The 13294-nt window shown below is 48.2% G+C and overlaps 1 protein-coding gene across 3 annotated transcripts in view; it reads left to right on the forward strand.

The window, feature by feature from the left end:
• The window catches only part of dnaaf11 (dynein axonemal assembly factor 11), a 31786-nt gene extending 23520 nt beyond the window's left edge, over positions 1-8266 (forward strand). For 2 of the 3 annotated variants that reach the window (XM_081598832.1, XM_081598833.1), the window contains exons 10-12: positions 4424-4519; positions 4750-4835; positions 7826-8266. In XM_081598832.1, coding sequence (XP_081454958.1) covers positions 4424-4519; positions 4750-4835; positions 7826-8000 — 357 coding nt within the window. In that variant the 3' untranslated portion in view covers positions 8001-8266. Of the gene's footprint in view, positions 1-4421; positions 4520-4749; positions 4836-7825 lie in introns of those variants that run through there. The other variant, XM_081598834.1, reaches the window with a different exon arrangement.
• Positions 8267-13294: the final 5028 nt, after the last annotated feature.

A 13294-nucleotide genomic window follows, 5' to 3' on the forward strand; every position in this document is an offset into this window, starting at 1 on the left:
GTCTCTGGTTGATGACATCATCGTGTGAAACCTAGGCAGAGCGTCTCTGGTTGATGACGTCATCATAGGAAACCTCTGCAGAGCGTCTCTGGTTTATGATGTCATCATGTGAAACCTCTGCAGAGTGTCTCTGGTTGATGACGTCATCATGTGAAACTTAGGCAGAGAGTCTCTGGTTGACGACGTCATCATAGGAAACCTCTGCAGAGCGTCTCTGGTTGATGACGTCATCATAGGAAACCTCTGCAGAGCGTCTCTGGTTGATGACGTCATCGTGTGAAACCTCTGCAGAGCGTCTCTGGTTGATGATGTCATCGTGTGAAACCTCTGCAGAGCGTCTCTGGTTGATGACGTCATCATAGGAAACCTCTGCAGAGCGTCTCTGGTTTATGATGTCATCATGTAAAACCTCTGCAGAGAGTCTCTGGTTGATGACATCATCGTGTGAAACCTAGGCAGAGCGTCTCTGGTTGATGACGTCATCATGTGAAACCTCTGCAGAGCGTCTCTGGTTTATGATGTCATCATGTGAAACCTCTGCAGAGCGTCTCTGGTTGATGATGTCATCATAGGAAACCTCTGCAGAGCGTCTTTGGTTGATGACGTCATCATAGGAAACCTCTGCAGAGCGTCTCTGGTTGATGACGTCATCGTGTGAAACCTCTGCAGAGCGTCTCTGGTTGATGATGTCATCGTGTGAAACCTAGGCAGAGTGTCTCTGGTTTATGATGTCATCATGTGAAACCTCTGCAGAGCGTCTCTGGTTTATGATGTCAACATGTGAAACCTCTGCAGAGCGTCTCTGGTTGATGACGTCATCATAGGAAACCTCTGCAGAGCGTCTCTGATTTATGACGTCATCATAGGAAACCTCTACAGAGCGTCTCTGGTTTATGACGTCATCATAGGAAACCTCTACAGAGCGTCTCTGGTTGATGACGTCATCATAGGAAACCTCTGCAGAGCGTCTTTGGTTGATGACGTCATCATAGGAAACCTCTGCAGAGCGTCTTTGGTTTATGACGTCATCATAGGAAACCTCTGCAGAGCGTCTCTGGTTGATGACGTCATCATAGGAAACCTCTGCAGAGCGTCTCTGGTTTATGACGTCATCATAGGAAACCTCTACAGAGCGTCTCTGGTTTATGACGTCATCATAGGAAACCTCTGCAGAGCGTCTCTGATTTATGACGTCATCATAGGAAACCTCTACAGAGCGTCTCTGGTTTATGACGTCATCATAGGAAACCTCTACAGAGCGTCTCTGGTTGATGACGTCATCATAGGAAACCTCTGCAGAGCGTCTTTGGTTGATGACGTCATCATAGGAAACCTCTGCAGAGCGTCTTTGGTTGATGACGTCATCATAGGAAACCTCTGCAGAGCGTCTTTGGTTGATGACGTCATCATAGGAAACCTCTGCAGAGCGTCTCTGGTTGATGACGTCATCATGTGAAACCTCTGCAAAGCGTCTCTGGTTTATGATGTCATCATGTGAAACCTCTGCAGAGTGTCTCTGATTGATGACGTCATCATGTGAAACTTAGGCAGAGAGTCTCTGGTTGATGACGTCATCATAGGAAACCTCTGCAGAGCGTCTCTGGTTTATGATGTCATCATGTGAAACCTCTGCAGAGTGTCTCTGGTTGATGACGTCATCATAGGAAACCTCTGCAGAGCGTCTCTGGTTGATGACGTCATCATAGGAAACCTCTGCAGAGCGTCTCTGGTTGATGACGTCATCATGTGAAACCTCTGCAGAGCGTCTCTGGTTTATGATGTCATCATGTGAAACCTCTGCAGAGTGTCTCTGGTTGATGACGTCATCATGTGAAACTTAGGCAGAGAGTCTCTGGTTGAAGACGTCATCATAGGAAACCTCTGCAGAGCGTCTCTGGTTTATGATGTCATCATGTGAAACCTCTGCAGAGTGTCTCTGGTTGATGACGTCATCATGTGAAACTTAGGCAGAGAGTCTCTGGTTGACGACGTCATCATAGGAAACCTCTGCAGAGCGTCTCTGGTTGATGACGTCATCATATGAAACCTCTGCAGAGCGTCTCTGGTTGATGACGTCATCATAGGAAACCTCTGCAGAGCGTCTCTGGTTGATGACGTCATCGTGTGAAACCTCTGCAGAGCGTCTCTGGTTGATGATGTCATCGTGTGAAACCTAGGCAGAGCGTCTCTGGTTGATGACGTCATCATAGGAAACCTCTGCAGAGCGTCTCTGGTTGATGACGTCATCGTGTGAAACCTCTGCAGAGCGTCTCTGGTTGATGATGTCATCGTGTGAAACCTAGGCAGAGCGTCTCTGGTTGATGACGTCATCATAGGAAACCTCTGCAGAGCGTCTCTGGTTGATGACGTCATCATAGGAAACCTCTGCAGAGCGTCTCTGGTTGATGACGTCATCGTGTGAAACCTCTGCAGAGCGTCTCTGGTTGATGATGTCATCGTGTGAAACCTAGGCAGAGCGTCTCTGGTTGATGACGTCATCATAGGAAACCTCTGCAGAGCGTCTCTGGTTGATGACGTCATCATAGGAAACCTCTGCAGAGCGTCTCTGGTTTATGATGTCATCATGTAAAACCTCTGCAGAGAGTCTCTGGTTGATGACGTCATCATGTGAAACCTCTGCAGAGCGTCTCTGGTTTATGATGTCATCATAGGAAACCTCTGCAGAGCGTCTTTGGTTGATGACGTCATCATAGGAAACCTCTGCAGAGCGTCTCTGGTTGATGACGTCATCGTGTGAAACCTCTGCAGAGCGTCTCTGGTTGATGATGTCATCGTGTGAAACCTAGGCAGAGTGTCTCTGGTTTATGATGTCATCATGTGAAACCTCTGCAGAGCGTCTCTGGTTTATGATGTCAACATGTGAAACCTCTGCAGAGCGTCTCTGGTTGATGACGTCATCATAGGAAACCTCTGCAGAGCGTCTCTGGTTTATGACGTCATCATAGGAAACCTCTACAGAGCGTCTCTGGTTTATGACGTCATCATAGGAAACCTCTGCAGAGCGTCTTTGGTTGATGACGTCATCATAGGAAACCTCTGCAGAGCGTCTCTGGTTTATGACGTCATCATAGGAAACCTCTACAGAGCGTCTCTGGTTTATGACGTCATCATAGGAAACCTCTACAGAGCGTCTCTGGTTGATGACGTCATCATAGGAAACCTCTGCAGAGCGTCTTTGGTTGATGACGTCATCATAGGAAACCTCTGCAGAGCGTCTTTGGTTGATGACGTCATCATAGGAAACCTCTGCAGAGCGTCTTTGGTTGATGACGTCATCATAGGAAACCTCTGCAGAGCGTCTCTGGTTGATGACGTCATCATAGGAAACCTCTGCAGAGCGTCTCTGGTTGATGACGTCATCATGTGAAACCTCTGCAGAGCGTCTCTGGTTGATGACGTCATCATAGGAAACCTCTGCAGAGCGTCTCTGGTTGATGACGTCATCATGTGAAACCTCTGCAGAGCGTCTCTGGTTTATGATGTCATCATGTGAAACCTCTGCAGAGTGTCTCTGATTGATGACGTCATCATGTGAAACTTAGGCAGAGAGTCTCTGGTTGATGACGTCATCATAGGAAACCTCTGCAGAGCGTCTCTGGTTTATGATGTCATCATGTGAAACCTCTGCAGAGTGTCTCTGGTTGATGACGTCATCATAGGAAACCTCTGCAGAGCGTCTCTGGTTGATGACGTCATCGTGTGAAACCTCTGCAGAGCGTCTCTGGTTGATGATGTCATCGTGTGAAACCTAGGCAGAGCGTCTCTGGTTGATGACGTCATCATAGGAAACCTCTGCAGAGCGTCTCTGGTTGATGACGTCATCGTGTGAAACCTCTGCAGAGCGTCTCTGGTTGATGATGTCATCGTGTGAAACCTAGGCAGAGCGTCTCTGGTTGATGACGTCATCATAGGAAACCTCTGCAGAGCGTCTCTGGTTGATGACGTCATCATAGGAAACCTCTGCAGAGCGTCTCTGGTTGATGACGTCATCGTGTGAAACCTCTGCAGAGCGTCTCTGGTTGATGATGTCATCGTGTGAAACCTAGGCAGAGCGTCTCTGGTTGATGACGTCATCATAGGAAACCTCTGCAGAGCGTCTCTGGTTGATGACGTCATCATATGAAACCTCTGCAGAGCGTCTCTGGTTGATGACGTCATCATAGGAAACCTCTGCAGAGCGTCTCTGGTTGATGACGTCATCATGTGAAACCTCTGCAGCGCTTTAACCTCCACTAACGCCTCAGTCAGAGACACCAAACACCAAACATGATCATCCAGCAGCTGCAGAGCCTCCGCTCCTTCCTGCAGCAAACATTTCATCATTGAATCCACCGGGTCGGCGCCAGAACCGGGTCGCTGCATTAATCTCACTAATTACGGTTCTGAATTATTGACCTTGCAGATGTTCCAGGTGGTTCTTCCTGCGGAGGTGAAGCCCGACAGCTCGACGGCCCGGCGCTCCCAGACCACCGGACACCTGGTTCTGACCATGCCTCGGGTCGGTACTGCTGGTTCTGACTGGTTCTGTATTCGGTTCTAAATCAACTAGATGAGAGAATCGACACGCAGACGGTTCAACACTGAAGATGTTAAATAGCTTGTTGTTGCCGTAGCGACGGCTCTGCTCGGGTTTTTAAATCTCAGAGAAACGACAACATCTCTCAGATTTTCTGTTCTTCAAACGACTCCGAACCGGACCGGCCCACTGACCTTTGACCTCTCCCTCAGGCTGAAGGCGAACTCAGAGTGCAGAAGCCCGCTCCTCGCCGGCGCCGAGACGCTCCGAGCCGCAGCTCAGCAGAGGACCGGAACAGGTAGGACCGTGACCCGGACCCAAACCGGAGCGCCGCGGGGCGTCACGCTGACTCTGAACTCCAGGACCGTACTGTAACCAGAACCTCTTGAAACGGGTCACGGGGCGCGGCGCCGGGTCCAGGAAACACAGAGACACTTTACTGAAACCCAAAGGTTACTTCGTACTGTCCAGGTCCAGTTCAAACTCACTGGGTACTTTACGTGTCCAGAACTTCCCAGTCCAGGTCCAGTTCATGTTTCTGGAACCTGATTTTTACTTTCCGAGACATTCCAGGTTCTATTTCCAAGTCCTGCAGTTTTTAAAGATGAACCAGAATAAATGAGTGCTGCTGGTAGCGAACGGCTTGGTTTGGAGATTAAAGTCTGAAACCGGATCTTTCTGGAAAATCGACTCAGCAGCAACAGAAACAACCAAATTTAAACCTGAATGTTTCCATAAACGTTCAGGATCTGAGTTCCTGACTGACCTGCAGATCGTCCTCTGATCAATAATCCATAATGAATCATAAAGGATTCAGCGCCTCCTGGCAGCAGCAGAATGAACCACAGGCTGCTGGGAGAGTTTACACCTCTGGAGCCCCTCCCACCATCATCATCATCATCACCACCACCATCATCATCACCATCATCATCATCATCATCATCATCATCATCATCATCATCATCATCATCATCATCATCATCATCACCATCATCATCACCATCATCATCATCATCATCATCATCATCATCATCATCACCATCATCATCATCACCATCATCATCACCAGCATCACCATCAGTCGCTTCCTGTCCTTCATCTCTCCCCATCAGCCCCCCTGCTGAGCCGCAGCAGGTCCAGGACCTGCACATTAAACCTGGCGACAGGTGAGCAGCAGCTGCTGGCTTATGGCGCCATGCAGCCGATCAGAGGCCGACCTTTGACCCCTGGCTCTGCCACAGATCGGCCGTCCTGCAGCGGATCTGAAGGACATGATGAGGTCTGAATGGGTTTCAGGATAACGGAGCATCTCACTTCCTCTGAACCCTCCAGCTTCCTGAGACATGAAGAAGATCAGCTCCCGATGATTGGCTGATGCAGAGGGAGTGATGGCACCTCCTCACCAGAGGGGGCAGCAGAGAGGAGCGCTGACTGCTCCACCTCCTCACCAGAGGGGGCAGCAGAGAGGAGCGCTGACTGCTCCACCTCCTCACCAGAGGGGGCAGCAGAGAGGAGCGCTGACTGCTCCACCTCCTCACCAGAGGGGGCAGCAGAGAGGAGCGCTGACCGCTCCACCTCCTCACCAGAGGGGGCAGCAGAGAGGAGCGCTGACCGCTCCACCTCCTCACCAGAGGGGGCAGCAGAGAGGAGCGCTGACCGCTCCACCTCCTCACCAGAGGGGGCAGCAGAGAGGAGCGCTGACTGCTCCACCTCCTCACCAGAGGGGGCAGCAGAGAGGAGCGCTGACCGCTCCACCTCCTCACCAGAGGGGGCAGCAGAGAGGACCACTGACTGCTCCACCCAAAACGCCTTTCTGATTAGCAGAAAAACTCTTGGTTCCACTAAAAATCGTCATTATAATAAATAATAATGAATAAATAATTATAATAAATATACCAAATAAATAATTTGAGCTGTTAACTCGTCCAGACAAAATGAAGCTGCGCTACGCTGGGAGCCTGAAACGGTGGCTACGCTAACACAGAACCACTAATCAGAGCAACAAAGCTGAACTGAAAGTTTACAGCCGAGTTAATTAAAGCTCCGCGGCTGATAAACCACTGGACCTGCTGTGAAGACCTGAGGTGGTTCTGAAGGCTGCAGGTCCGAACCGCGAAGCGACTCATCAGATTACAGTCCAGATCAGGAAGCAGTTCAGCATCGGAGCATCGACCGTCTCTGTCTGGTTCCCATCTAAAGCTGAGCTCATGGCCTTACGATTGGATTCCTCATTGACCAGAACCGGCCCGTCCAATCAGAACTCAATTACACCCTCATTACGCCTCCACCACTCTTCTTCTGTGGTTTTTTTCAGGAGAAGCTCAGAGGTACAGTCTGCGGTTCTGACCCGAAAGGACGAGTATCCAGCTGAAACCCGTCTCTCAGCGAGACAGTCGGGACGTTTTGTCCTCTGGAAGCTGAATAAAGCAGCAGGAGCAGTGAGGAGGTTCTGCTGCTGTTTGCTGCTCAGGAGCAGAACCAGCAGCTGTTTCCCTCAACCTGAACCTTTTACAGCTTTGGTTTAACTCGGTGGTTCTTCACCGGGGCTCGGTCGGACCTCAGGGGCTCGGTCGGACCTCAGGGGCTCGGTCGGACCTCAGGGGCTCGGTCGGACCTCAGGGGCTCGGTGAGTCGGTCTCAGTGGAGCCTCTGCCGTGGAGATAAAGACACACTTTGTAAAGTCGTGATGACGCGGCGCTTTGCTGCAGAGGATCATGTTACATTGCTTAGCCAATCAGAGGATCACGTTACATTGCTGAGCCAATCAGAGGATCACGTTACATTGCTTAGCCAATCAGAGGATCACGTTACATTGCTGAGCCAATCAGAGGATCACGTTACATTGCTTAGCCAATCAGAGGATCACGTTACATTGCTGAGCCAATCAGAGCTGTGGAGGAGCCCTGATTGAAGGAGCTCCACTCAGCATGAATTTGAACTTTTGTCTTTAATTACTTCAGCAAAACTCACAGTTTTTACCACATTCTATAGTCTAAATCTGCTCCTTAGTCGCATCTTTTCGGGCCTGCTGCTGCCTCTAGTGGCGTGGGGTGGTAACACAGCTAGTATAATTACATTACTGAATGAGAATAAAGTATTTTGTGTGCCGGCGGGGGGTTAGAAAGGTTCGGTGAACCGCTGGTTTAACACTTTCAGCTCCATGTGGGAAAAAGAAGGAAAATAAATTCACTGCGGCTGCAAACGCCATTGAAACACGACAGCTGTGATATTTAAATGCATCCAAACTCAGTTCCAGCTTTATTTCAACACACATTTCTCTGTTTCCAGAAAGGATCAGCTTCCTGAGAGGCTGGAAGTTGACCCCAGTAAACGTAAATCCGTTGATATCGCCAACATCGTGTCTGAGCGGAGCAGCGGGGAAGATGTGGAGGAAGACCGGGATGTGACAGCAGAACTCCCTGACGGGCTCCTGGACCACCCCGAGGTTCCTCCACTCATTTAAAAACAACGTTTCACCGCAAGTCCTGCTTACGTGACTCTAACTGTCTAACAGCAAAACTCACATCAGTGACGGAAACAAAACCTCAGAAGATTCTGACAGAAAAAATTGATTTTATTTTTTTATTTCAGTAAAAAGATTTTCTGGTGTTTTATTTTTTTAAAATCCTTTTTCTGAAAGCACAGAATCCATCTGCATGTTGTAAGTATTAAGACCAAGCAGGATTTATCGCCTCGACAAGCAGAAACACAAATATAACGTAAATCTGCTGCAATGTGTGAAACGTCGTCAGTTTGTGGTGAACTGGGATTTTAACGTTCGGTGGGTTTCGGTGTTATTGATCTCAGATTGAAGAATCGGTGGAACCGTAATGAGGAAGCCGGCCGCCTCTCCGGACGTCCAGGAGAGTTTCTGCAGCTTTTCTCCAAACTTTGAGCTCAGCGTCGGCCTGGAACCGTTTCGTTTCTGCCTGGAATCGTTTCGTTTCTGCCTGGAACCGTTTCGTTTCTGCCTGGAATCGTTTCGTTTCTGCCTGGAATCGTTTCGTTTCTGCCTGGAACCGTTTCGTTTCTGCCTGGAACCGTTTCGTTTCTGCCTGGAACCGTTTCGTTTCTGCCTGGAATCGTTTCGTTTCTGCCTGGAATCGTTTCGTTTCTGCCTGGAATCGTTTCGTTTCTGCCTGGAATCGTTTCGTTTCTGCCTGGAATCGTTTCGTTTCTGCCTGGAATCGTTTCGTTTCTGCCTGGAATCGTTTCGTTTCTGCCTGGAATCGTTTCGTTTCTGCCTGGAATCGTTTCGTTTCTGCCTGGAACCGTTTCGTTTCTGCCTGGAATCGTTTCGTTTCTGCCTGGAATCGTTTCGTTTCTGCCTGGAATCGTTTCGTTTCTGCCTGGAATCGTTTCGTTTCTGCCTGGAATCGTTTCGTTTCTGCCTGGAATCGTTTCGTTTCTGCCTGGAATCGTTTCGTTTCTGCCTGGAATCGTTTCGTTTCTGCCTGGAATCGTTTCGTTTCTGCCTGGAACCGTTTCGTTTCTGCCTGGAACCGTTTCGTTTCTGCCTGGAATCGTTTCGTTTCTGCCTGGAATCGTTTCGTTTCTGCCTGGAATCGTTTCGTTTCTGCCTGGAATCGTTTCGTTTCTGCCTGGAACCGTTTCGTTTCTGCCTGGAATCGTTTCGTTTCTGCCTGGAATCGTTTCGTTTCTGCCTGGAATCGTTTCGTTTCTGCCTGGAATCGTTTCGTTTCTGCCTGGAATCGTTTCGTTTCTGCCTGGAATCGTTTCGTTTCTGCCTGGAATCGTTTCGTTTCTGCCTGGAATCGTTTCGTTTCTGCCTGGAATCGTTTCGTTTCTGCCTGGAATCGTTTCGTTTCTGCCTGGAATCGTTTCGTTTCTGCCTGGAATCGTTTCGTTTCTGCCTGGAATCGTTTCGTTTCTGCCTGGAACCGTTTCGTTTCTGCCTGGAATCGTTTCGTTTCTGCCTGGAATCGTTTCGTTTCTGCCTGGAATCGTTTCGTTTCTGCCTGGAATCGTTTCGTTTCTGCCTGGAATCGTTTCGTTTCTGCCTGGAATCGTTTCGTTTCTGCCTGGAATCGTTTCGTTTCTGCCTGGAATCGTTTCGTTTCTGCCTGGAACCGTTTCGTTTCTGCCTGGAATCGTTTCGTTTCTGCCTGGAACCGTTTCGTTTCTGCCTGGAATCGTTTCGTTTCTGCCTGGAATCGTTTCGTTTCTGCCTGGAATCGTTTCGTTTCTGCCTGGAATCGTTTCGTTTCTGCCTGGAATCGTTTCGTTTCTGCCTGGAATCGTTTCGTTTCTGCCTGGAATCGTTTCGTTTCTGCCTGGAATCGTTTCGTTTCTGCCTGGAATCGTTTCGTTTCTTTGCAAAGAGCGAGAGTTAAATTGGTTTGTAGCTCCTCGGAGGAACGCGGCGTGCTAACCGAACACGGCGTGCTAACCGAACGCGGCGTGCTAACCGAACGCGGCGTGCTAACCGAACGTGGCGTGCTAACCGAACGCGGCGCGCTAACCGAACGCGGCGCGCTAACCGAACGCGGCGTGCTAACCGAACGCGGCGTGCTAACTGAACGCGGCGTGCTAACCGAACGCGGCGTGCTAACCGAACGCGGCGTGCTAACCGAACACGGCGTGCTAACCGAACGCGGCGTGCTAACCGAACGCGGCGTGCTAACCGAACGCGGCGTGCTAACCGAACGCGGCGTGCTAACCGAACGCGGCGTGCTAACCGAACGTGGCGTGCTAACCGAACGCGGCGCGCTAACCGAACGCGGCGCGCTAACCGAGCGCTGAGGCTTCTGATGCTCACAGGTTCATTCGGCTCTGGCAGCGACTCGTCAGCCTCAACAGGAAACCTCCAATCTACAGGAAGAAAACGTCGTCAGAGTGGCTGTTAGCTCGAATGTTTAGCTTAAACTTTAGCTCAGCTGTTTCCTTTAAAATGTTTTGCGCCTGTTAGCTTGACTTTGAGAAAGTGTGATATTTGCTTAAATATTCACCGTACTCTTAACCTGATCTGTAACTTATTGGTCTCTTAAACTGTGATCTTGGCTGAAGGTTAGCGCTTCTGTTAGCTTGTCTATTAGTCCATCTGCTAACTCTTCTTCTTTTGGGTTTTATTAGCGGTTAGCAAACCAACTTAAGCTAACTATCAGTCAGCTGTTAGCTTGAGAGAAGCTGTTAGCTCTGTAGCATGTTAGCTTAATTATTACATGGCTATGAATGTTAGTAGTGTGATTGTTTACATGACTGTGTGATTGCTATCTTACTTATTGGCTTGACTATCAACTGTTAACTGTTTATATGAATGTTAGCGTTAGCGTAGCTCAAGAGGTTCTTGACTGTTAGCTTGAGTGTTTAGAGAGCTGTTAGCTTAAGTATAGCTTGTATTAGCATGACTGTTTCTTAAAGTGATTGAGTTAACTGTGATGCTAACGGCCGTTTGTCTGAGTGCTACCCTGACTGTTAGGTCAAAGGTCAATCTTGAGAACTAATGAAGGCAACAGAGTCTCTCATCTAAAAGTCGTCTTCAGTTCAGAAACTTGTAGGTTGAGAGTTTTAGGTTTGTAAACTTATCAGATCAATGAAGCTGATTGGGAATTAGAGCGTCACCAATGAGGCTGAAATGTCTTCAAGTCCAGTTATCTCCCTTTATAACTGCTAAATATTTAATATGTTAGCTTAAATATTAACTGAATTGTTGATGTGGCTGTTAGCGTAGCAATTAGCCTGACTGATGTGTTGTTAGCAGTTAGCGTAGCCTCTCATACCGACCGATGTTTAACTGCTGCTGGTCGACCAAAGTCGGTTTGTTCCTTTTCAAGTGAACATATTCCTCTCATTAACTCATTAACTACTGAAATCCTGACTTTTTCTCTTCCCTGATTTAATTTTGTGCTGCTTTCGAGCTGCGGCTGCAGGGAAATCGATGCGCTGCGGCTGTTTTCGTGTTTCGTTTGCGGCTTTAGGCCGTCGTGTTGGTTCAGATCCGGTTCCTCTGAAGCTCCTCTCTGCCCAGAGGACAGAAACTTATTCTTCAGCTTCGCTCTTCTCTCCTTGAATCTCTCCTGAGTCTTCACTTTCCTCTCGAGTCGCCACCTTTAAAAGCTCCGAGGTCGCTCCTCCTCTTCCTCCTCTTCCTCCTCTTCCTCCTCTGTACGCCTGCAGGAACCGTCCTGACGGCTTCGCTCTTTTATTATCCAGCCTATATTTGGCCTGAGCGCCGCGCAGCAGGATGTTTGTCTTTACTGCAGCCGGTTTCACTGGGAAGCATCCGATGATTATTTTAACTCTGCAATGAGCCGATAATCGATCAGGTCTTTGCAGGCTGCAGATTTCTGATTTATTGGTGGTAAATCTCCGGCTCTGCGCCGCCTGGGCAGCAGCTTTTCCAAATGAATGCACGTTTATTTACAGGCAAAGCAAAGTGAGTTTCATCAGGACTGAGAGGAAACGAAAATAAGATCAACTTCATGCAAATAACATGGTTCACATGCGAAACATCAGCTGCGGGTTTCTGAGCAGCTTTAGGAAATATTCACAACAAACTCTTCGGCTAACCAGGAGGCGGCTCTGACTTTGAATAGGCCATTTATTTTTTTTTTTTTAGATTATTTCGCCAGAAATACGATCTAATTGGTTGATCTGTAACCGGGTTGTAACCAGAGGAGGACCGAGTGAGGCGCCCTGTGGAGCTCCGTCAGTAAAACTTCATCAAGGACAGAAGCAGGAAAAACTCACAGCAGAGAGAAGCGTTACAGCAAGCTGCTGTTTTAAAAACCAGTCAGTCTGGTTCTTTTATCTGTTCACATGTTTCTATGGATATTGAAACATTCGGGTTCATGTCAGACATTTAAATGTGTTTTTGTGCTGCATATATATTTGTTTCCTGATCCTTTAAAGCAGATTTAATCTAATCTTGTTTTTTCTGATATGAATCATTAAATCTCCGTTTTTCCACAAATCTGTAGATGAAGCAGCTCAGAAACCATCATCAGTGTTTAACAGCTGGTTTGTCTCACTGGGACCGTTATGTCAGAGCTAATGGCTCACAGTGCTTTGCTCGTCCCGACTGACTGGTTTTTGTGGTCAAACTGGTTTTAATGGCTGGTTTTCTTCCTGTCCTTTGAATTAAATGCTCCGTTGTTTTTCTTTTGTCTTCACATGATGGTTTTTCCTCAGTGGCCCAGTTCTTCGGTGCTGCTGGGTCTTTTTTTTCTGAACGTTTCTCCAGTCGGACGCCGACATCGTCTTCCGGCTGAATGTATAATTCAGGTTGTTCCTATAATCACCCAGCAGGTTGGAAAGGCCCGTCAGATACGTGAATATAAAGTTATTGATTATGGAGCAGATGACGGCTCCTATAGCCTCAGGTATTTACAGCTCACTGATTAACGCTGCGCTCAGTGAGGCGACTGTTAGAGATTTTTTGGTATTATCATTTTGTTGTTACTTTAGTTCATATTCAGTCTAATGTTAGTCAGTTTAAAGTGTTCTCTTCTTTAGTGTGTGTATTAACTGACCTGGGGGTCACAGCTGCCTGTTCATCTTCAGGTGAAACAGTTTGACCGAGATTTGAACCGGGCTCAGATCGTAGGTCAGATATCGCATCTGGAACTGGGTTGCTAGTTGTTTAGGTAAATTGTTTTACGACCTTTGCTGTTTTTCCTCTGCTGTCTATCTTGCCTATCCTCCCTCTTTGAATTTTGAAAATAAAAGACAAGCTGTACCCAAAGATCTTCAGAACGCTCTGTGAACGGCTCGGAGGAGCTGACAGAGTTTTTTCTC

This window comes from Poecilia reticulata, chromosome 17 (assembly GCF_904066995.2).
Source record: "Poecilia reticulata chromosome 17, P_reticulata-male-v2, whole genome shotgun sequence".
NCBI lineage: Eukaryota > Metazoa > Chordata > Actinopteri > Cyprinodontiformes > Poeciliidae > Poecilia > Poecilia reticulata.